The sequence below is a fragment of the Schistocerca nitens genome, chromosome 6 (assembly GCF_023898315.1).
Source record: "Schistocerca nitens isolate TAMUIC-IGC-003100 chromosome 6, iqSchNite1.1, whole genome shotgun sequence".
In the NCBI taxonomy this organism is placed as follows: domain Eukaryota; kingdom Metazoa; phylum Arthropoda; class Insecta; order Orthoptera; family Acrididae; genus Schistocerca; species Schistocerca nitens.
In genome coordinates, this window is record NC_064619.1 from 298,863,382 (window position 1) to 298,886,852 (window position 23,471).

Sequence of the window (23,471 nt, forward strand, 5' to 3'; positions counted from 1 at the left end):
AATATTTGTGTATTTATCCAGCATCCTTGTATGATGCTACAAACATATTTTGTATCCATCAGAACAAAGTATTCAGAAAATTGTTTGGATGTAAATACAGCATTATTCTGACAAGTTGCAAATTGTGAATCCATATAACATTCTAAATGTTGGAACATATTGACACAGGTACTGCATTATGTTGAACTAGGTTCAAAATCGATGCCATACTTTGAATACATCAGCAAACAGTCATGGCGGTTATTAAGTTTCATCTCTAAATGTTAGAGCATTTCAGAATTCCCTGCTGTTTAAAATTATTTTTGTTTGTAGATAATAGTAATACTTATAGTACAGGAATAGTTATATAAGACTTCTATCATGATCTTGGTGCTTTGTTTGTAAAACATCTTTCCTCAACCTTGTAGATGGCATTAGGTTGTTGTTATCACATAAATGTCAGGCATTACCTTTTAACATTCATCATTCTTCTCAAATGAAAATACCTGTGAAAATTAAGTACTTCTATGTTATTACATAGGCTCCCCAGTACTTGACTTTATACTGTTCATACACTTAAAACATAAGTCATAGCTTTTTGGGAGCTTTATCATCCCTTTTCTGGGAGGAAAGAGGGTCTGGTTGAGGAAAGCTGGAAAGGGGAAATAGGTCACTTGGGCTTCATGTTGAGAGGCATCCGCCTGTTGAGAGGAGGGGAAGCAAAGACTGTAGAGGTGTCAGAGCAGGAGGTCAAAGGTAGATATCTGGTAAGCACTATGCCATCCTCAGTTCAGAGATAATAGGAGAGGTGAGTGAGCAGTAAATATTAATTAAGAAGAGTGTAACAATTTAAAGTGGAAAGGGTAGTGCAATTAGGATATTTTAAAATTGACACAATTTGCTGCTTCAACCACATTTAAAAGCAATATTCTGCAGAATGACACAAAGACCCCACAAACTTTTCAGGCAAAACTTAAATCACAGCTCAAGATCCACAGATTTCTTATTCAGTGAGAATGAGAAGAAATATGTCCCTTGGAACCCACATGAATGGAGGATAAGTGTCCAACCTAAATTTCAAAAGGTAGACTGCCCAGACATCTCAAGAAACAGCCCTGGTTGTAAAATTTCCCATAAGCATAACCAAATACTAAACAATAAGATTTACACACAAAACAAATTGAAACTTTCCTCCTGATACATTATCTTGGAGATTCTGTAGCATACTCTTAGTGCCATGTGATGCGTGAGACAAATCACGCGATTTAATTTCATCATAATATTAGATGTTTCAAGAAAGCCTGTAGCTGTGTTGTTCATGAAAACAGCACCAGTTGCTTACATTTTCATGCTTAGCACAACGTGTTCAGAGAATTTTCCATTTTCAACCTGAGCAAGGTTGCACAATGGTTAGCACACTGGACTCGCATTCGGGAGGATGACAGTCCAAACCCGTGTCTGGCCATCCTGATTTCAGTTCTCTGTTTTTTCTCTAAATCACTTCAGGCAAATGCGGGGATGGTTCCTTTGATAGGGCATGGCCAATTTCCTTCCCCGTCCTTCCTTCATCCAATGAGACCGATGACCTTACTGTTTGGTCCCCTCCTCCAAATCAACTAACCAACCTCATTTTCTAGTGCATTTGTGCATTTGTTCACATGAATATGTTTGGTGATGTTTACATGCTTGATTTTCTGCCTCTGTTGTGTTTTTTTGCAATTGGAAAATTGAACAAAATGAATCTTTGAGTGTTTTTAAACACTAATGTTGGAAATTGTAGTTTCGTTTGTCTGTTTACAGGTATTGTGCCTCCTTCATTACACAGAATATCACATAAACACAAATCGTCACACAATATCACATACACACAAATCATCACTTACAGTCTTTATTTACAAAACATGCTACAAAGATATTATGACACTATGGTTTACAAGGAATTTGTACACAGGCTGAGATGTTGCAGTGCTTTTGTAGTACATTATGTATGCATATATTTAAGGTTATCAATTATAAAATGTATTTTTACCACTGTTGACTACTGAGTTATTGATTGCTTTTTTTCTAATGAGGAAATGTACAGATTTATGGAAATTGTGACACTTATCAGTGCAGGAAAATCATTTGAAGAAATTAACTGATTCACTGTCTATTTCATCATTGAGAATTTTTTCTCTTTGCTTTCTGTGGTGAACACAAATTTCAAGCACCTGCATTAAATCCATTGTACAGGAGTCTTGGAAATGGTGGAGTATCTTAAAATCTTCAAATGCATGTCCAGTGTTTTTTTGTGTGTGTTGCTATTGCTGCTTTTGTAAACTGGTTATCTGTGTAACAGTATGTTTTCAGTGTATCTGATTTGAAAATTCATGCCAGTTTGTTCTAAGTAGTAGCTTGAGCACATTTTGTGTGTTATTTTTTATAGTCCTGAGTCATACTTCATAATTTTTATTGTTCAAGGTGTGAACAAGTTTCTGTTGTAGTGTGTTTGTGGAGAAAGCTGCTTTCACTTACGTGACCTAAGTAGGTTTGCTATTTGTTGGGAAATCTTACCTGCATAAGGTGTGCTAGCTATACATTTGACTGTGTTTGTTGGTTGCTTTGTAGTGAATGACACAGTAGCAGACTTTCCTGGAACATCTAATATGATGAACAAAATGAAGTTATTAGTGCGTGGCCAGTGGCCAGAAAGTAATATACAAGTTCAAAAGCTTGGAAATGGAAGTTTTCAAAACAGTTGCACACATCAAATTCCACATAGTGTTGGCAGTTAGGTCTGATTCCTAACTACATTAATGTTCAATTGGGCTACATAAGTCACTGTACAAAGATTGCAAAGCAGAAAACAGAAGAAATATGGTTAAACACAGAAATAAAATTATTATACAAGAAGAAAGGCATTCTAAACAGACAACTTTTGGACATACATTTACAAATAGCAAACAGCATGGACAATAATGTATGGAACCTTGTATGGGAGAAAATTCATGATATAGTTTGTTTATGGAGTACTTCAAGATCTGTAAAAAACACAGTAAAAAACTGAACAGTCTGAAATCCGAACAATATAAGAGTAGTAAAGAAATTATTGATTTTATAGAGTTACTTGAAATAATCCTCAACTACAGCCACTTTGCATTCAGTGGTAATATTTATCAACAGCCAGATGGGCTAGCCATGGGCTCATCCATATTTGGCACAATAGCAGACATTTTCATAAACCCCCAAAAGCAGAATATATTCAGCAGCCAGGAACCCTGCCTTTTTTTACTAAAAAAAAACCATAGTACACTACAAAAGATATATAGATGATAACTTAATCTTACTCAAAGGTGACACCGAAGACTCTAAATCAAAATTTGTTTAATAATGTACACAAGAATATAAATTTCACAGCTGAATACAAAAAAAAATAGCATTAATTTTCCAGATTTGTGCATATAAAACAAAAACAACAGGCACAATTTCAAGATATACAGAAAAAAGACAGCCTCCAGCAACACAATCCATGCCACATCATGTCACCCAGGTGTTCACAAGAAAGCTGCATAAAAAACCAATGATACACAAAGCAAACAAAATACCAATAAACGAAGTGGACAGGGAGAAAGAATTAGGCATCAATAACCAAATTAGTAAGATTTCCCAATAAATAGTAAGCCTACTTAGGTCACATGAAATGAAAGTAGGTGTTTTCAAATTAGATAGACTGTACACATCAACTGTTACACAAATAAACAGTTTCCAAAATCAGGTATAGCAATACACACAAAAAACCAGTGAACACCCATTTGAAAAAATAGATGATGATCATAAGATACTTCACCATTTCCAAAAGTCTCATACAATGGATTTAATGGAGGAGCTTGAAATTTTTGTACACCACGAAAGGCAAGGAGAAAAAAATCCTCAGTGACAAAATAGAAAGTTGTAGTGATATACCCCATTTGTTGAGTGAGAAGTATCACGTCGTTAAATGCATATGTCAGAGATAAGATGTTCATGACTGAGAGTAGCAGATAAATGGTGAGCACTGCCACCACTTGGTGAATAGATTTTTTTATCCATTTTTATATATACTCTTAATAAATTAGATACACACAAAAATTTACAGCATAATGTCAAAAGAACAATATTATCAAATTTGTGGGTTTAGACTTTAGCAAAGAAAATCAAACACACTTTCAGAGTCCACAGGAAAGCTACATCAGGCACCACCATACATAATTAATTTTTCCACCCGGTATCAAATAAAGATGCTGCTTACACATCACTCATTCATAGAACCAACAAAATTCCACTTAATAAGGATACACAACAAGAGGAGCACAGTACAACCCAACAAATAGCAGAAGCCAATATGCATGATGCACTTGTAGACAGTCTCACATGTAAAAGTAAAAGAAACAAAAGGCCAGTGGACACAAATAACTTAGAGAGAGGGAGAGGGAGAGGGAGAGGGAGAGGGGGAGAGAGAGAGAGGGAGAGAGAGGGAGAGGGAGAGGGAGAGAAAATGTCAGGCATATACAAATGGTCTGTGCTACATGTGAAGCTCTGATTATAGACCAAACAGGAAGAGATTAGAGATTTAACTGCTGCAATGAAAACAATAGTGCACATCTTACTTACAGTTACTCCAAATCAGCAGTAGCCACACATATTAATGACACCGGACACCCGTTCCAAAATGTTGGAAATGAATGGATAGAGGTTATCAAAGAACTAGAAATTGCAATAAATTGTATGAAGTATGGAAAGCAGTAATGTGATTTTTCCAAAAACTGTACCACAGTTAATTGCCAGTTTTGGCAACACCATAAATACCTGTATACTTCCCGAGCCTTGCTGTAAGAAAACTATTTTAACATATGTAATATTTTTTTCTGATTAGTGTCAGAAAAACATTCATTCTGTGCTAATAGTTGCCCTAGTATAATTCAGTCACACTATTGTGTTTTCAACCTCAATATTTTAACAGTACGATCAGTTTGACTCTAGTGTAAACATAATCATGTGGAAATTGTAAGCAATATTGTTACTTTTGTGCTGTGATCTGTGTGCCAGAAATCCAGAAATTTGAATGTATAGTCAGTCCATTTGTAAGAGTTATTTTAATCATTATAATACACCATGTTAAAAAAAAAAAGTTGAATCATACAACCCCCCCCCCCTGTAAATTTCTTGGCTGAACTACACCACCTAACCTCATTGGCACACATGGGGGGGGGGGGGGGACATTGTAGGTACCTGTGGAGTACAAAATAGTGTTTAATTGATAGATGCACACCAGATAGTGGCAGCATATTGCGAAAGTGCTTAGTACTAAAGTAAACATCACTATTAGACATGACTAAAATAACGAATTGTGTTTTTAAAATTCATAAGACAGTTCGAGATCTCATCGTGATACATATGACATGGATATATTTAAGTCCATATTAGAGTATTCCAAATTCATAGATAAAGAGCACTTTTGTACCCAGTTACAACAAATTCTATTCTAAAACCCCTTGAGAAACAAGGCATTGATTAAATATTTGTTAGTAAACTGAATGATATAGACATAACTAGTGCAGCTTTAGTTAATTCAATCCCACACATGGTCTTCTTTAAATCTCGTAGGGAAAGGAGAGGCTTCAGTGATATGAGAAGCGCCAAGTTATACATTGACAGGCAGTAGAATCCAAAGCTAGCTACTTCTGTAAAGTGTACTAATAAAAAATTATGACCAGTGCTAATCTGCTCAAACTGGTAATTGCAGTGCTTCTAGATTACTGTATATGTGCATATTGTGATTAAATTCTATTCATCTCATGATGCTGTATGGAAATCTAAGATTGATGGCAACCAGTCACTCTATTCTGCATTCATTGGTTCGGATGAAAACTGCCTTGTTCATCATAATGCAGACTGCATAATAATAGTTGGTTCTGATGTAATATAAGACACTTTTGGCCACTACACAAAACTTATTGAAGTCACCCATCCCTTTCCATACTGCTCTTTTAACTTATCTTTATCAGCTTTCTTGATGTGGTTAAAGATTTTGTATTTGGTTTCTCTCTTAAAAATTATGCACAACATTCTAGCATGTATTGGAAGTCAGAACAACCTTTTATTTGTGGCGACTTAATATGTTTTGTGATGGATTGCTTCCATCAACTAATCCTCCAAAGTGTAATATGAGAACACTGCTCATTTTGTTTTTATACTTACGTAGTAAAGCCTCTTGAGGCAATTGATGTATGTCAGTCACAGCCGGAGATCAATATATCTCAATTCTGACAACTAGTGTCACTTAGAAGATGTCATAATAATGTTTATTAATTAAAACAGTGGCAAAGAAGCATTGGTAAAGCTATACCAAAAGAAGCATTGATAAAGCTATATCAGTACAAAATTGTTAAGGCTTTCGTGGCCGTATATCAGTAACTTACATAACACTTTGCCTGGACAAAATCCAATATGTTGTGTAGTTCTATTCACAAGTGTAATCATGATATACATCACAGTACAATTGTTTGATTTTTATTTTGGCATTATTGTTTCTTGTATGTGCTGATAGGAAAGAACGTGGAAGACCTGGAGAAAATGGGGACTGTGCTAATGGAAGAAGCTAAGAAAGTTGGTATAAGTGTAAATGAAAGTAAAACAGTGTTCATGGTAGCAGGAAGATAAGCTCATTTAGAACCAAACCATCTAAAAATTGGAAATCTAACAATACAGAAGACAGACACATTCACGTACCTCAGTGTCAACATCAACCAGTAAAACTGTATAGAACATGAGATAGTAACAAGAATTCAAGCTGGGGGAAGATGTCTAGGAGCTATGCACAACATCATAAGATCGAAGTTACTATCTAGGCAGGCAAAAATAAGAACATATCAGACAGTCATCAAGCCAACAGTGTGCTATGCAAGTGAGACATAGACCCTGACAAAGAAAACAGAGAAAAATCTCATCACTTTTGAAAATAAAGTACTGTGAAAAATATATGGACCAGTGAAAGAAAATAAACAGTGGAGAATGAGGAAAAACCGAGAGCTCGGACAACTATACACATTGCCTGACATTGTAGCGAGTGTGAAAATTAAGAGACTAAGATGGTACGGACATATGAGGTGGAGAGGGAAGAACACGGTAATAAAAGGTGTAATGGATGAAGCAGCTGAGGGAAAGAGACCATTGGGACGGCCAAGAATGAGATGGAAGGATAATCTCATGGGAGACATGCAGATACTAGGTCTGGGAAATGAAGATGCAGATGACTGGAAAGTGTGGAAGGCTGGACTGAGTGTGGCCAAGGACCGGCTACAGTTTGTGTGGCCAGTATAAGAGAGAAAGAGAAGAGTATGTTTTTAGGCTTTTTAACGCATTTCATTGTGGTTGTCAGTATATTATGAATGCAATCTGTATGGGATAAAACTGGAAATTTGTGATAGTCTTCCAATGTGATACGGGTGCACTGAATTGTGTGTAATTAGTCATCAACATAATTTAAATGTACATAATCCTTAATTGACTCATTAGACATGTTGTAAATCTGACATAGGGCTTGTCTGATGCCATAGGAATGATGTCACTAGCCACTAGAATAAAAGCAGCAGCTCAACTGAATAGGTCACTTTGTCAGTTGCTCTTGTGAGAGTCTTGGCAGCCACATATTGTTTTGCCTAGAGTGAAGGTGGCGACACTGATTCATTAAGGCAGCAGGATACTTTAATGCATCAACCTTGTATTGTTGTTTCTGTGAATAACAGTAACAAACAGAACTTTATTCACAGTTTTTGTTTGTCATTTACAAAACTAAAAGATCACCTCAAACATCCATTTCAAGCTGTAGACTTGGTGTGATTCATTAATAGTGTGCTTCCCGGCATTCTGCAAAGATGTTTTCATTTTATGCTGTGCCTCAGATAAAATCATGAAATGAAATATGACTAGACCAGTATCATGGTGCAAACACAATTTCTGGGATAGTATAGTTAACAAGTCTATCGAAATAGACATCAGAAAACCTAATAAACAAAGGTGGCAGTTTCAATTTAAATAACTCTTGGGGTCTGGCATTCAGTTTACCCTTATTAAAAAGTCACTGGCTACCACATCCACATGAGAGAATTTGTGTTTCAAGGAATATCAGTGCAGGTCCTTAAAAAAAGCATTAAAGGGTGTATTGGGTTCCAGGAATTTAACTCGGCTATAAATAGTGTTGAGAGACCAACAATAGTTCCATCTGGTAGGAGTCCAGGCAGTGAATACTCATAACAGCAAAACTCACAGCACAAGACGATGACGACTGAGTCAGTGGTCAAAATATTGTGCTATAAAACTCAACAGAATGCAAGGAAGCACAGTATCAAGGAATATGACAGTGGAATTTATGTAAGCAGCTTTTGTTTTAATGGTGATGTTGCACTGTTTGACTCTAGTGCTGATAAACTTTAACAACAAATAGAGCTTAATAAAGCAATTTGATGGTAGGCATGAAAATCAATTACAAGCGAATGAAGTAATGTATATAAAACATACTGTATGCAGATAGTACAAATTAATATGTAAGTCAAAGAGTCAGATATTTTTTATTCTATGCAGGCAGTTGAAAATGACTGGATGGACAGAAAAGGAAGAAATCAGAGGAGTAAAAATGATTAAAAGTACTTTTAGTGAGCTAAATACAGTCTTCAAAAATAAATCACCAGTGTGCCTGAGTCACCACATTTCACTAATGACTGTTAAGATATGGACTACTATGGGGAAAACTATTCAAAAACCAAAAGTGATGTGTGTTGGAAGTTAGTAGGAGAGTCAAGTAAACAGACAAATGGATCAGGGATCAGATTCAAGTGGCGGATATAATTTCAGTCATGAAGAATGTGAAACTGAGGTAGATGAGATATTAGCTATGCAAGTGGATGGTAGAGGAACCAGAGAAGTGCTTTACTGGATTCCAAGGGCTAAGAAAAGGCAATGGTTACATGACGTTAAAAAGATGCAGGAACGACATAGATACATATTGCTGAAGAGGAGGCCTTTATCCAGCATTGGATGCGAAACAGTGGTGGCTGCTGCCACAGCTGCTGCTGCTGCTGCTGATGATGATGATGATTATGATTAACATCTCCCAGTGTCAGGAATCCCTGATTTTGTATAGGAAGATCTATGTAGTGCAAACTACAGCCAGATTTTTATATTCTAATTGTGAGAGCAATGATAACAATCCTAAAACGCTGAGATTCAAAGTTCAATTTTATGTAGTTAATATCCTGAACTTAATTATAAACCATCACTGAAAACTTAATCACTTTCCTCTATTCCATCAACTTTTCATTAGACATCATTTCTACTTCTGTCAGTGTGTTTTCATCTCCTGTAATGATAATTTCAAAAATCTTCTTTCCCAGGCTATTCCCTTTTATTTACACTTGTAACATCAAAATTTAGTCCCTCTTTCCATAGTAACCAAGTAAATTCATATTTCATGTCATGGTTGTAATATAAGCTAAGATGAACTGACCTGTAAATGTAATTACAGAGCAATTTTGCTGATTGAATATTTTATTACAAGGGAGGCACTGATCTTCTCTGCACAGTTACACAAAGAAGTCTAATGAATTGGTTTCCCTCAAAGAGTGAAGTTATCATTTCACACAGTTGCTCTGCCGTGTTGGTGGACGAGACGTTCCATGCTTGCCATCAACATCTTGCAGTAGTGAACTAGTTTTTCTAGTTCAGGGGTGCATTTATTTAGACAAAGGATTACTTATATTGTCACAGCAGCATAATTAGGTGTACATTATATTTCTTGAAGTAATGACTTTTGAGTATTAGCCGTCAGACTCAATTTTTACTGGCTTAAAATTGTGTGCTTTATTCATTTAATTTCTCTCCTCCTTTCACTGTTAACCTAATTATTGTATGGCCATTCCACTATATGTTTGAAAGAATGTTTAAACTATAAGCCTAACATTTGTCAGTGTGTGCATACTGACTCAATCACTTAGTGCACCCCCAAATACCAGATCACTGAGAGACCAGTCTATTGCCATGTAAATGGTTATGAGTTATTTAATGTCACTTTTGATCTCTTAGTTACTGGAAATTTTGTGCATGGGAGAGAAAATTTCTGAGTGTGTGAATTAAATTTTGATGGAGTTACATCTGATGTTTGGTAAAGTGACTGATTTTCTTTGTTCTTATGACTTAGACACCATACTCAGAATTAAACATCTAATGTATATAACAATATTAGGATGTCTTCAGTGGGATGCAAAAAATTGGAATAATAGGTGTATAAGCAAGAGGATGAACTTCGTAGCTCATCTTTCAAATTTAGCCTGCCACTACAGATGACTTAGAGGGGCTCCAGGGACCCAATTAATGTTAATTGGATGTGGATGAACCTGTGATTTCTTAATTAGTGACTGGTTAGTGCCACCTAACTTCCGTAACTATAAACTCTGAATATTAGTGACCACCATTAAACGCTATAATACATTGCTGAGTGTTTGAGAATGGATCTTTACTTAACTGTGAAGATCATGAGGAAAGTTAAGAGATCTGCTTTAAAAACACGTCAGCATTGAGCTGCATGCTGATGAGCTGATGAGATAGTTGTCAATGGATGATCTGTGGGGTACATAGATAGTACAACACTCTGAGCTCTGACAGAATTCACATAAACAAGTGCACCTGCCAGTATGGGAAGAGGTGTTGGGCCACTTGGCACGCGTTTGATAGTGCCCAGACAGCATAAACTCTATTTGCTCGAGTGGTGTGTCAAGCCAGACTTGATTCACTGACAGAATCACAAGTCAAAGTGGCACGACACTGGAAACACACGATCAATCCCATTGTGTACATACCAATTGAATGCCACTGAACCTACTAATGAACAGTTTGAAATGCTAATTGTAACAGGTACATAATGTGTTATGGTCTGGTAAGAGATGTGCATATCAAATTAAAGCTCTCTTCATGACAAAAAAGTTACTTTATTCCAAAACATGTTCCATTATTAGTTTAGCAGATTAAGAGTAATGAATATGTACCTCTTATCATAAATTTAGAAAATTCAGTCTTGAATACTAATATAATATCAAAAGCTGACACTGTGTATTTGGATGTTATTGGAACTTTGTTTTATATGCAATTTTAGTAAACATATCATAAGTACAAATTACAAATAAGAAACCAACTGCACTGTGAGAAAGTAAGATCTCAGATGTGTCTATGAAGGTGCTTTAACCTACAGTGTGTCTGTCTGACTCAAAAAAATGGCATTCAGCTACTTCAAAAAACTGTGATCACAGCTGTGGTTTCCTAAAAGATGACAGAAAAAAGGACATGTTCCCAATATTGTCCACAACATAAAAGCTAGTGCTCTCTCGCTCTCTCTCTCCCCCCCCCCCTCTCTATCTCTCCCTCTCTCTCTCCCTCCCCCTCTCCCTCTCCCCCTCTCCCCTCTCCCTCCCTCCCTCCCTGTCTCCCCCCCCCCCCTCTCTCTCTCTCCCTCTGTGTTAACATTTGAGAATGTAGAAACGTTTTGCTGATTACTTATGTAAGCAATTTTCTTTGTGTGAATGTTTGTGCTGCTAAGAATAATTTTAAACAACAGAAAATCCAGGATGGAATAACGGAAATGTTATTAAAAGGATAGAAAAGTTGTTGAGTTGCAAACTGGCATAGCAAAAAGACTGCTACTCATGTAAGCTCTTGGCCAAAAGACTTCCTGATGTAAAAAAACACACATGTTCATGCAAGTCCAACTCTCCCTCACATAACCACTGTCTCTGGCCTCATCAGCCAGAGACAGTGCTCATGCATGTGTAAGTTGTGCTTATGTGAATGCATGTGTGTTTTATACGTTAGGAGGCCATTTGGCCAAAAACTCATGTGTTTAACAGTCTCTTTCAATGCATGTCTGTGACTCAGCATCTCCTCTATATGGTGTATAGCAATCTCTACATTTCATGATATTGTTGTAAGAAGAATTTTAATATATTATGGGAGAAGTAATCTTGTCCTTCATTTTGTCATCAGCTTGTAGATAAGCAACTTGCATTTGCAGTGCTGCATGAACATCTCTCACTTCTCCATGGAATTAGAATCTAAAGCTAAGAACCTGGGAAAGAACTTCCTTCATATCACCAAGAAATTTCATTGCAAATAAGAGTGCAAAATTTCAACCATTTCACCCTTCAGTCACTGGCAATTGGCAAAATGTGAGAAATATGTCTGATGTGTTTTCAAAAAGTGTCCATTCTTGTATGAAAGCTGTGATGTGTATGAAGGTCACAAATATTTTCCTCCACAGGAATTTTTATTCAGTTCATTCAAATTTAGAGCAATATCAGATGAGAAGCTAGTTTCCCTGGCCATTCTCTCTCTGGCAGGACTTTGAAAGGATTGTGTTTCTTATCGAAAAATATTTTAATTTTTGTTCCCAAAGAAGAGAAACTTCACAAAATTTTACCAAAGGTTAAATGTCTTACTGCCAAGTGGGGAGGGAGATCACTTGACAAACATTCAATCTCATCTGGAAAAGATTTGAATTGATGCAGTTCGGGTTGATGATACCAGATGCAATTAGCAATAGAAATTGCAAGCTTCATCACACAAGACATATCTACAGAGCACTTCCTGATGCAGAAGGTAGTGACTGTCAAGGATTTGATAATTCCACTGGCCTTACATTGAGTTCAGTGTTCCAACAAAACCTGCATATTTGCCACACACATTTCTTCGTCATCTGGTGTAATGTATTTCAACCAAGAAAGAGGAATGTTGTACTTTCCAGCAAAAGTTATTGTACAACTTGAAAAATATCCTGACTTGTTTTTGTACCATCCAAAACCAGATCTGCTAGTTCTTCAGTAACTTTGAAGTCTATATTAATAACTTTAAAGAAAAAAGGGTTTGAGCAGTATCAGAGATGTCTGTAGATTCATCCATGAGTATAGGGACCAAGTAAAGTTACATGCTTTACCTTGCAACATTCGATAAATGACAAGCAATATCTTCTGCTCAAGCCATCACTGTATTTGGTGAAAGAGTTACTCCCGTACATTTTTCAGTTTTGTCAGGAAACAGTTCTTAAGCACTAATTAAAATGCACCTCTTCATAATTACCATCAGTAGATGGCGTCCCTGGTTTGAGGACTTCATTGGCACTTCGTAAACTTACTTTCATAATGGCTTCACTTTCGTGAACAAGTTTTCTAAAATTTTTTTGTGAAAACAGTTAATGTTTTAATGTTTAGAGTTTGCTCATGTGTCTTATCCTTGAACTTATCAAGCTGTGCACCATTCTTTTTTGTTGTTGTGGTAACGAATACGTTGTTCCTCAAGAACAGCCACGACCTTGATACAGATGGTGCATATTGGTTTGTTGGCTTTCTCTAAACAAAATATTTCACAGCTCGCACATTGTACTGAAGATACGACACCCACTATCCATTTTTATCACTCAGTTTCAGTGGACATATTGCACACATTATTGAAAGAAAAGAAACTTGAAATAACACAGAAAACACAATTAGGAAGTCACATCTGCAGGCAGCGCACTTCTGCTGATATGTTTGTTATTTCCGCAGGATTAAATTCCTACATGCGGTGGGCGTACCCTGTGGGCTGTATTTTTGAGACCCCTTTGCTAGAGGAATATTTTGTTATAGAAGAATTGCACAACTTCCTTAATTTTAACAAATGTGTGATCCAATGAGAAGATTTGATGCACTTGTCAGGACTGAAAGAGAAATGGGAAAGAGTAGTTTCATATTTATTCAACAGCAAGGTGAAAGCAGAGTGATAGAGAAAAAGTTAGTAGTAAACCTTTTGAAAACTGTGGCCATACATCCCACCTTTGTAGCTCCAATGTTGGTTAAATATGCCAAGGTTATGAACCTATATTCCTTATCCTATGCATTGATATAATGTTAAAATTTTAACATAGTGCAATCACATACACAAGCTAGGTAACCTGTAGCAAATATGTATCAGCTGCACACTAATTCAGTACACAATGCACTGACCCTCCAGCTAGTCTCAGCTGCTCTGTCACTCATTGGTCTGCAGTAAGAGCTGTTCTTGTGCGTGGCATATTCCCTAGTCCAGCTCCTGCTAACCTCTGGTCAGTGGTGCAGGATGACACTGAATGTTGTGGGAAGTTCATTACTTGTTCTTGGGTGGCAGGCACACATGTGAAGGCGTTATGATGTGTGACTCTTCAAGCTTTCCCGGCGGATGTGTTATAAATAGTCTTCACGGGTTTGCTGCCGGATCATGTTGTGCTTGTTATACATTGCAGTGATCCCCTTTTGGTCAGACATCATCACCCAGACCTTTGGTGATGAATATGCCTTTCCTTGTGTTCCCATGCAGTCCAACACTGAGCCAAATGCCCCACAAGTCTGGATATTGCAAGATTCGACCAGCAGGCCAAATGCAGAACCACTATAAGGCCCGTTTTGTACTTGGTCAGGTGCTAATGACGCTCTCTGAAATGAGTACATGGGATCTCTGCATCCTTCACAGTGATGCTCAACATCTGACACTGTTCACTCCTCTTATATATCTTACCAGGCCTGGTAACCACACAAAGCAAAAACAGTGCTAATGTAGTTTGGAGGCCTTTGTCCTTGTTACAGAGAATTACCGCTCTAATCATTTACATCTTAGCCAACTGTGTGTAAGTGTTTAAGTAACATTGACATCTGGCTATGTCTTCTGGGTGCTTCACTTGTTTGTCAGCAGTGTATTTGACCATTAATTAAATTCTTCATTGTTTATGTGCTGCACTTCTATATCTATATCTGTGTTGGTAAACTCAACTGTTTCATATGGCTTCACATAATTTATGTAGCAGGAAAGTAAGCGCGTGAGAAGTACATAGATGAGCACAGGCTTCCAAGACCATTGCCAATTGGAATAAACATTTCCAAGTTTGTGTGACCACATCATCAAGTTGTTTCATAGATTAATGTTTTGGCTACTCTTGCAGTGGAGCTCATTAGGGTGGTGTATATTAGTAGGAAAGTATTTCATATGTACTAGTTGTGATATCACCACCATAATGAATGCCACTTACGGTATCACTCTGTAAAATATATTGATACAATTATGTGCCCAGAAGAGTTTTATTGCAAATAGACCACATGATCATTAGCAGTCAAGCTACTGAAAGCTTTTTAACCCTTCTTTTAACTGGAGGAGAAGAGAAGGAAACAAGTGAAGGACATTAACTACTATCCATTACTAATTCTTACAGTTTCTAGGTGTCACTCTGATTAGTCTTGTATACCACTTTATTTTCTGCTGTTTTGTCCTATTCATCTTTTACCATTATAGGTAACAGGAACATATGTCAGATTCTGAACGTCGTACTTTTACCATCGAGATATTACAGTAGATTCGAGCATCTTTCAGAAAGTTTAGGGACCAAAAGTGTGATTGGCATAGGCAAAAGCAAGGGAAAAGGAATGAGACCTTGTATTTTTTCTAGAAGTGTGAAAATAAACTGTTGCGTAACTTAAATTAATTTTGATCTTTTGTTTTCAGTACATTTATAGTGTTCTCTTGTTTTTTTCTTTCTAGTGGTTTTCTGCATGGTCATGTGTCATACCTAGCAGAAGACTGTCAGGCCTGTCTGTTACTCCTCACTGTTGACAGAGATGTATTTTTTACGTTATCAGAAGCAAAACAAAAAGTAGTTGAGGTGAGTTTTCAAACGACAGATAATTATTCATTGTTTGTCATTTAAGCAACCACATTCTGAAACCACATAATCATTATTGGGTAATTATTGTGTTAGACAGATGTGCTGCTGTTCCGGTTTCTCTGATGTTTGTAATTAAAGATACATTCTCTATTTGACAGGTTTCACTAAACATACTATTGGAACATGTTATATACCAGTTTTGTACTGACCAGAAATTAATATCGTAATTTTGAATAAAAAGCTGTAAAAACAGCTGGTATTGTAAGATTATTTCCCACAGATTTGTGTAATGGGATAAAAAAATAGACTGGCTAATTCATTCACATTAAATTTTTCATATTTGTTCTGTATTCAAGGGAAACATTCTAAGAACAAGTCAAGAAATACAACAACAGCTATTACAATTAGCACTCGTGAGTAAGTTAAAGATAGTTCAGTAGGAAGAGTGACTGTACATTGTTGTAGTGCATAAAATAGTCTGGAGTGTCATGTGAGTTGGATCTTGCAAGATCTTCTAATGCCTATTGGCACGACAGTCAGGCACAGAATCGTACAGAAGCACAATATCAGTGCATGTGCTCACGGCCAGATCGTGGTCGTCTGACGTGTGTGACTCTCCATCTTTTAGCTCACAGAGCCACCTTGATTCATAGAATACCACTCTGTCAGTCAGTGCTGAGCACAGGTCACCACTGAAAATTGGAGGTTTTAATATGTGTGGCTTAGCCATAGTTCAGCAATACACTCATCAATTCAATATCTACAACAACAAATGGTACATAACTGTACAAAGTTTGACCAGAAATATTACTAACCATTTTTAATAATGTATTTTTCTTCAACTTAGCTGTTCAGTATTGGTCTTTTTCAATGCAACATATTTTACAGACTAAAAGATGCACTTTAATGTTTAAGCAATTTTTTTAAAAAAATAACGTTTTTACCATTTGTATTATTAGATTTCAAAGCCAGACTAAAAAAAAAAAAAACTTAGTTTATGAAACTGAACTGACCTGTAAAATCTCTAAAAATCATCATCTGGACTTGTACTTGTTGTTGTTGTTGTTGTTGTTGTTGTTGTTCTTATTCTTCTTCTTTTTCCTCCTCTTCATCACTATGGTTGTCCTCTTCATGTATCAGGTGGTCTTCACAGATAGGCAGAATATTGAGAAAGTATCAAGTGAGAGTCATCTTTCGACCTCCTTCCAAAATTTCATCACTGGTGGGATCCGTTAAAGATGACCTGGGCCTGCGTAAATCAGGTGTTTACGAGATTCCGTGTGAATGCGGCAAATCATATATAGGGCAAACAACATGAACTGTGCAGGAACGCATTTTGGAACACCAACGGCATACTCGCCTTCCCCAACCGACCGTGTCTGCAATCCACGAACATTGTATATCCACAGACCATTCCGTGAATTACGCCGACACAAAAATTTTGGCCCGTACGTCAAACTTTTGGAGCTCGATTATCAATGAATCTGTGGAAATAAGATTGTCTGACAATGAGACTCTCATCTATTGAGATAGCGGTTATCAGCTAAACTCTGCTTGGAATCCTGTTACAGAGAAACTTCGTAGTCGACGTAGTTATCTGCATAAAGATGAAAATCTACCTAATATCGATACGCCGAGCTTTCACCGTGGAGGGCGCGAGGCGCAGTGCACGGAGTTGTTATGAACGGACACGCTGAGCAGCACGTGCACAATGTCACCTCAGTATGGCTTTAAATAGCAGAGCTCAGCATGTACTCGCCAGTATTACTACAGTGGAACTCACTTGAAGGTGGCCAGAAGACTCTGCGCCAAAATATCGTGGCAGGACGTTATTGACATACGGCAGTTCTCCCGTGTTTTTATGGAACAATCAATATGCCGGAAAAGCTTTAAACATCACAGAACTGTGAATTGTCTTCTTACAACTTTTGATAGAGACTGGGTGTCAGTGTAATTGACTTGGCAAGTCAGTTTGAAGGATAGAGGAAGGCAAGGGCATGCAGCCTCCAGTAGGGCCCTGCCTAGGAAATCACTGAAGTGTTTACACAATTCTTCAGTTTGAGGATGCTTAATCTTCATCTAGGTTTTGAGACAAATTGTTTCATTCTCAAATGTTCCAGTGCAAAATCAAATTCTATGTAAGATAGTTCAAAATAAAACTGCATTGGAAAAAATGTGTTGTCCAAAATCACTATTTATGTAACTGTATATTTCTGTATTGAGGTAGTACTAACATGTCAGAAACGTAAGAAATATAATTATTTGGCATTTCAAAAAATATTTTTATTCATTATTTTTGTTATTAATTGCCTCATTCACAAGTAATCTGATACATGGGAGTTAGGTAATAGCTCAAGGGAGGAAATTTGTCAATATGGTTGTGTTTCATAAATGTTATAGTACACCATGAACAATATGACAAAATTATGCATTATCACAAATGTGTAGAAAAGTTTTAGAATAAAAATAGTCTCAGTTGTGAAATTATTTAATACCAGTGATGGTTTAACACATTTGCGGCATCATCAGATTGTGTAAAAGTAGCTCGGTATGTAACCTATCCATCATAAAGCCGTATAGAATGGAGGAGTGTTTACACATATATTTTAATAATGAATGAATGTGGTTGGGTAACAGACATTAAATAACTTCCATTGTAACCTGAAGAGCAAAAATGTTAGTGAGGGTTCTTTAATTTTTTATTTAATTAATTAATTTATTTGTTTATTCATTCATTCATTCATTCATTTATTTATTTTCATCCCAGTGGTGTACTAATACCCTACATATAACTGAAAGAATATGCACAATATCTTCGATTTAATGATATCGTATTTTAATACAAAGTAATTTTGCGTACATCTTTCTGTTTCTCCATTTGTGTTAGGATCTATACTTGGTGTATTATTTGATGGTTGTTGTAGGATCTTTGAAATACTATGTGTTAACAACTCATCCATCGATATTTTAACCAGCCCAATCCCATCTATTCCATCAATTTTTGCATGAACATTCGTCATGGCTACATCTTCCTTGCACAGGATATTCTTGATTATTATTATTTTCTCATTTTTTACAGTATTTCATTGAGATCTATTTGTGATGAATGATAGCCACATGTTAGTGTGAAATGTTTGTTACATCTCTGCAAGGCAGCAGTTATTTATATGAGCTCTCTCTCTCACTGCACAATTCCATGACAGCACTACATCCCTAGCTGTTCCTGAACTACTTGATGATGGCTGCAACTGAATTTATGTATACCCCAAATACTTTCTTCATTATTTGACGACTTCAAAAACCCATGTTCTTCAAGTTTCTTGGGTACAGTTTCCAGTTTTACTTACAGCAATGCCAAATGCAAGGTTAAATACAAATGATGGAAGAAGTAAAGATAACTACGCATTGTACACTGATGGAAAAAAAATTGCAACACCAAGAAGTAGTAGTGTGACATAAACAAAAGTTTGTAGGTGTGTTTCTACATCTGAAAGATGATGTCTGCTCAAATTTTGTGGCATTTGCATAAGAGTGGTGCTAGTAGCACCACTATGGGGATGCAAATCAGGTTTGCTTTAAATACACGCTGTAACGTTGGTGAGTGTTATTTACCTTGGTAATTGGACTTGGTGAGTTATTGTTAGCCAAGAATGCTTTAAGATGACAAAGATGCCATCATCAGGACATCACGGAGTTTGAAAGAGTTCATGAAATAGGCCTATGAGAAGCAGGATGTTCCTTCTGCGATATTGTAGAAAGATTTTGCAGGAATCTAGTCACATACATAATTGCTCTCAGCGGTGGTCACAGGAACGTATGGTCGCAAGAAGACTGGGCTCTGGATGGCCACATGGCACTACTAAGACAAAAGACTATCATGTTCAACGTAGGGCTCTGTCGCATCATACTGCATCTGCAGCAGCAATGTGAACAGCAGTTGGCCCCACAGTGACACAATTATCTGCTAAAAATGGGTTACTTCAGGAGCAGCTCTGAGCCAGATGCCGTGAAGCGAGCATTCCAATGACCCCCAAATGACAAACATTCATGACTTCAGTGGTGTTAAGTGAGAGCGTATTAGAGGGCAGGGTGGAAGTCTGTTATGTTTCGTGATGAAAGCTGGTTCGGCCTTGGTGCCAGTTATGATCACATGCTGATTGGGAGGAGGCAAGTTGGGGGCCTGCAATCAACATGTCTAAATGCTAGACACACTGGACCTATACCTGGAGTTATCGTCTTGGCTGCCATTTCGTATGACAGCGGAACTCTCTTGGTTATCCCTCACATCTTGACAACAAATTGGTACATCAATCTGGTGACTCAACATGTTGTGCCACAATTCATGAACAGTATTCAAGAGGGTGTGTTCCAAAGATAAGGCTTGCCCACATACTGCTGTTGTAATCCAACATGCTTTACAGTGTGTCAACATGTTGCCATGGGGTTCTCGGTCACCACATCTGTCTCGAATCGAGCACATGCAGGACATCATCAGATGACAACTCTAGCATCATCCACAACAGTCATGGAACTCCATCCCACGAACTAACATTTGCCACCTATACAACATAGTGCATGCACATTTTCATACTTGCATCCGACATTCTGGTGGTTATACTGGTTATTAATGTAGCAGATTTTTACATTTGCAATCACTGGCCTTGTGGTTACATTAACACGTGATCTTGCAATGTAATCCCTTAAATATGCTGCATAGAAGAATTCAAACAATGGAAAAATCAAGATTGAATGTAACAATATAATGAAAAGGATAGTTGCTACTCACCGTATAGTGGAGACGCTGAGTCACAGAAGGCACACCAAAAAGACTGTCGGAAAGTTAGCTTTCATCCAACAAGGCCCTTGTCAAAAATTGTGTGTGTGTGTGTGTGTGTGTGTGTGTGTGTGTGTGTGTGTGTAGTCTATTTTTGACAAAGACGACGTTAGCCAAAAGATTACTTCCAACAGTCTTTTCGGTGTGCCTTTCTGCGACTCAGCATCTCCACTATATGGTGAGTAGCAACTATTGTTTTCATTACATTGTTACCTAGACAAATGTATCCACAAAATTTCCATACTCTACATTGATTATTTTTGGTGTTGCAGTTTTTTTTTTTTTTTTCATCGATGTATTGTTTAAGTACAACGGTCAACATGCACTTAAATGAGACTGAAAGTGATGCTACAATTTCAGACAGTTCCCTTTTTCAAAACTGGACTAACCCACACATGTCTATATGGTCCTAGCCAGGTGCAGTGCTCTGATGCTGCAGCCCAGTTGGGATGAGGCACAAAATAAGTGGAATAGATGAGAGAAACAAAAAGGAAGACTGGGGAAGGAAGGGGTGGTGGAATGAGCAGTTCAAGGCTGGGAAGGAGATTTATCAAGGGAGCAGGGCAGGAATGGGGCACTAGTGAGCCTGTTCTTTGTAGGCAAGGATAGTTGTGTGTGGCACACAATGGAATGAGAAGTGGAGTGGGAGCAGAAGAGGTGATGGAGTGTAAGAGAAAAGAGGAATAGGAGACTGCTGTGGATACAGATTAATGGAATGCCACTGTGGAGGTGAGGGTAGTACAGGGTCTAGCATAGAGAAAGTGTTGAGGCTGTGGAGGAATGATGGTCTGAGTGCAGAGTCCAGATCATGAAGACATCATCAGTGATTCTGAATCATACACAGGATATAGGATCTTGGGTGACTAGCAAGATTTCCTCTAGATGACCCTAAAAAGGTTGTCGTATAAGAGTGCCATGCCAGTATTGTGGAAAGTTATCTTCCCATTAAAGGAGACATAGTTCTTGTAAGAACATGGTTGCTGAATTATACAAGAAATGAGGTGGTGGGTAAAGAGTGGAAGGCTGTTGGCAGACAGAGTGCTTTGTGGCAGTGCATAATTCCTTCTGATGTATAAAAGCAAACTACTCACACTCTGTTTTGTTTGCAACTTTAATTTTTGTCTTACACACCTGTAGTAATTTAAATGTGAACATTTTAGCATAGTGAAATTTTTAGTAGGAGTTAAGACTCAACTATACAATACAAAATTCATTTAAAAGAAACTCACTGTGTTTCTCTAATGAAGTATGAGTGATCTTTGTAAATTTTACATTATGTTGTACTGTGAGCAACATAAATATCACTTGAAAATACAAATTAATGTACTCAGTCACATTTATTATTCTTTCACTATGTGAGTAGTGGAATGTACCTTTATCATCAAGTAGAGTCCGTAGCTCGTGGTCTAGTGGCTAGCATTGCTGCCTCTGGATCATGGGGTCTCAGGTTCGATTCCTGGCTGGATTAGGGGTTTTCTCTGCCCAGGGACTGTGTGGTTGTGCTTTCGCCATCATTTCATCATCATCATTTGTGACAGTGGCTAGATTGGACTGTGTAAAAATTGGGACTTTGTACGTGCACTGGTGACCGCGCAGTTGAGTGCCCTACAAACCAATCATCATCATCAAGTACACTTATTTCAGTTGAAACAGCGTAGATGATTCATATGCATGACATTTTGTGGGCAACTTTGACAGCAGAAGACAAACTATTGTAGTACAAAGCTCAAAGTTATGTGGATGCTTTCATTGCATAGGTGAACAGTAACATACACACAAGGGGAGAAGAAAAGTATGAGGGCTCATTCTTACAACAAGGTGTTGGATGACCAAGCAATAGAAGATTGCCTGCTCTGTAAAGCAGGATAAACGAAAAGTCTGGCAGAGCTGACAACAAAGTATAATGTTTGTGCAGACACAAGTGTTTTGGAGTTCATTGTTCAGTGCACAATGCTGAACATGTGGCTCTGTAGCAGGCTACCCCTATATGTTCACGCATTGTCCACCGACTTTGTCAATTAAAGTTGCATTGGGTGTGAGATCATAAAGATTTGAATTGTTAATTGATAGAAACATGTTGCCTGATCAGATAAATCAATATTCTTGTTACACCAAGTCAATAGTTGTGTCCAGATATGCTGTCATCCCTCAAAACATGCACAGCCCCACAGAACAGCATTCATACTGTTTTTTTCCGATGTTAATTTGTGGGCGTCACATGTTGCGCTAAGAAATGTTTATCGTACACATTATCCACCAGTGCCTAAAGGATAATAAACTAGGATGCATATGAAGTATGCTGCGTATTGCAAGAATTAGTCAATATGTGTATGAACTTGAGCATGGCATGTACAAGATCTCACTCTAGACTTCTACAGATTGATCATATTATGTCACATTAGAAAAAAAAAAATCAAAAATACATGTGCTACTGCTAGGAATAATATATCATCATATTAAGCAGCAGTTCCCCTTTGGCAAATTAAACACCTGGAAATCCATAGGCCGTGACAGCCAACATTTCACAGTATTGCACCTTTATGCCTTTGTGTATCATTCTGTATCCAGCCACCTCTGCGATATATGGCAAGCCATGTTAATCATTTATTTGTGTTTGTTAATGAATTCATAATAAGAAAAACAAATAATGGAAAGTCAAAGACGGAATAAGATCAATATAGACAGAGCGTGTGCCGCCCCCCCCCCCCCCCCCCACACACACACACAGCCACCATCTCAGGGCACTAGACATGCTCTAGTTCATTGAGACAGTGACCGTGTGGGTGGGTGGGTGGGTGGGGGGTTACACGTGCATGCACTACTGCAGAAGAAAGACTTTGTCTGAAAGCAGTCTGTCCTTTCTATATTGTTGTTATTCTGTCTTGGACTTTCCATTATTTGTTTATCCTATTATGGATTCATTAACAAACACAAATA

At 37.5% G+C, this 23,471-nt stretch overlaps 1 protein-coding gene across 1 annotated transcript in view; it reads left to right on the forward strand.

The window, feature by feature from the left end:
• LOC126262960 (vacuolar fusion protein MON1 homolog A) overlaps positions 1 to 23,471 on the forward strand; it is a 115,172-nt gene that overhangs the window by 62,192 nt on the left and 29,509 nt on the right. Inside the window, exon 6 of the mRNA XM_049959909.1 lies at positions 15,577 to 15,697. Coding sequence (XP_049815866.1) covers positions 15,577 to 15,697 — 121 coding nt within the window. The remainder of the gene's footprint in view (positions 1 to 15,576; positions 15,698 to 23,471) is intronic.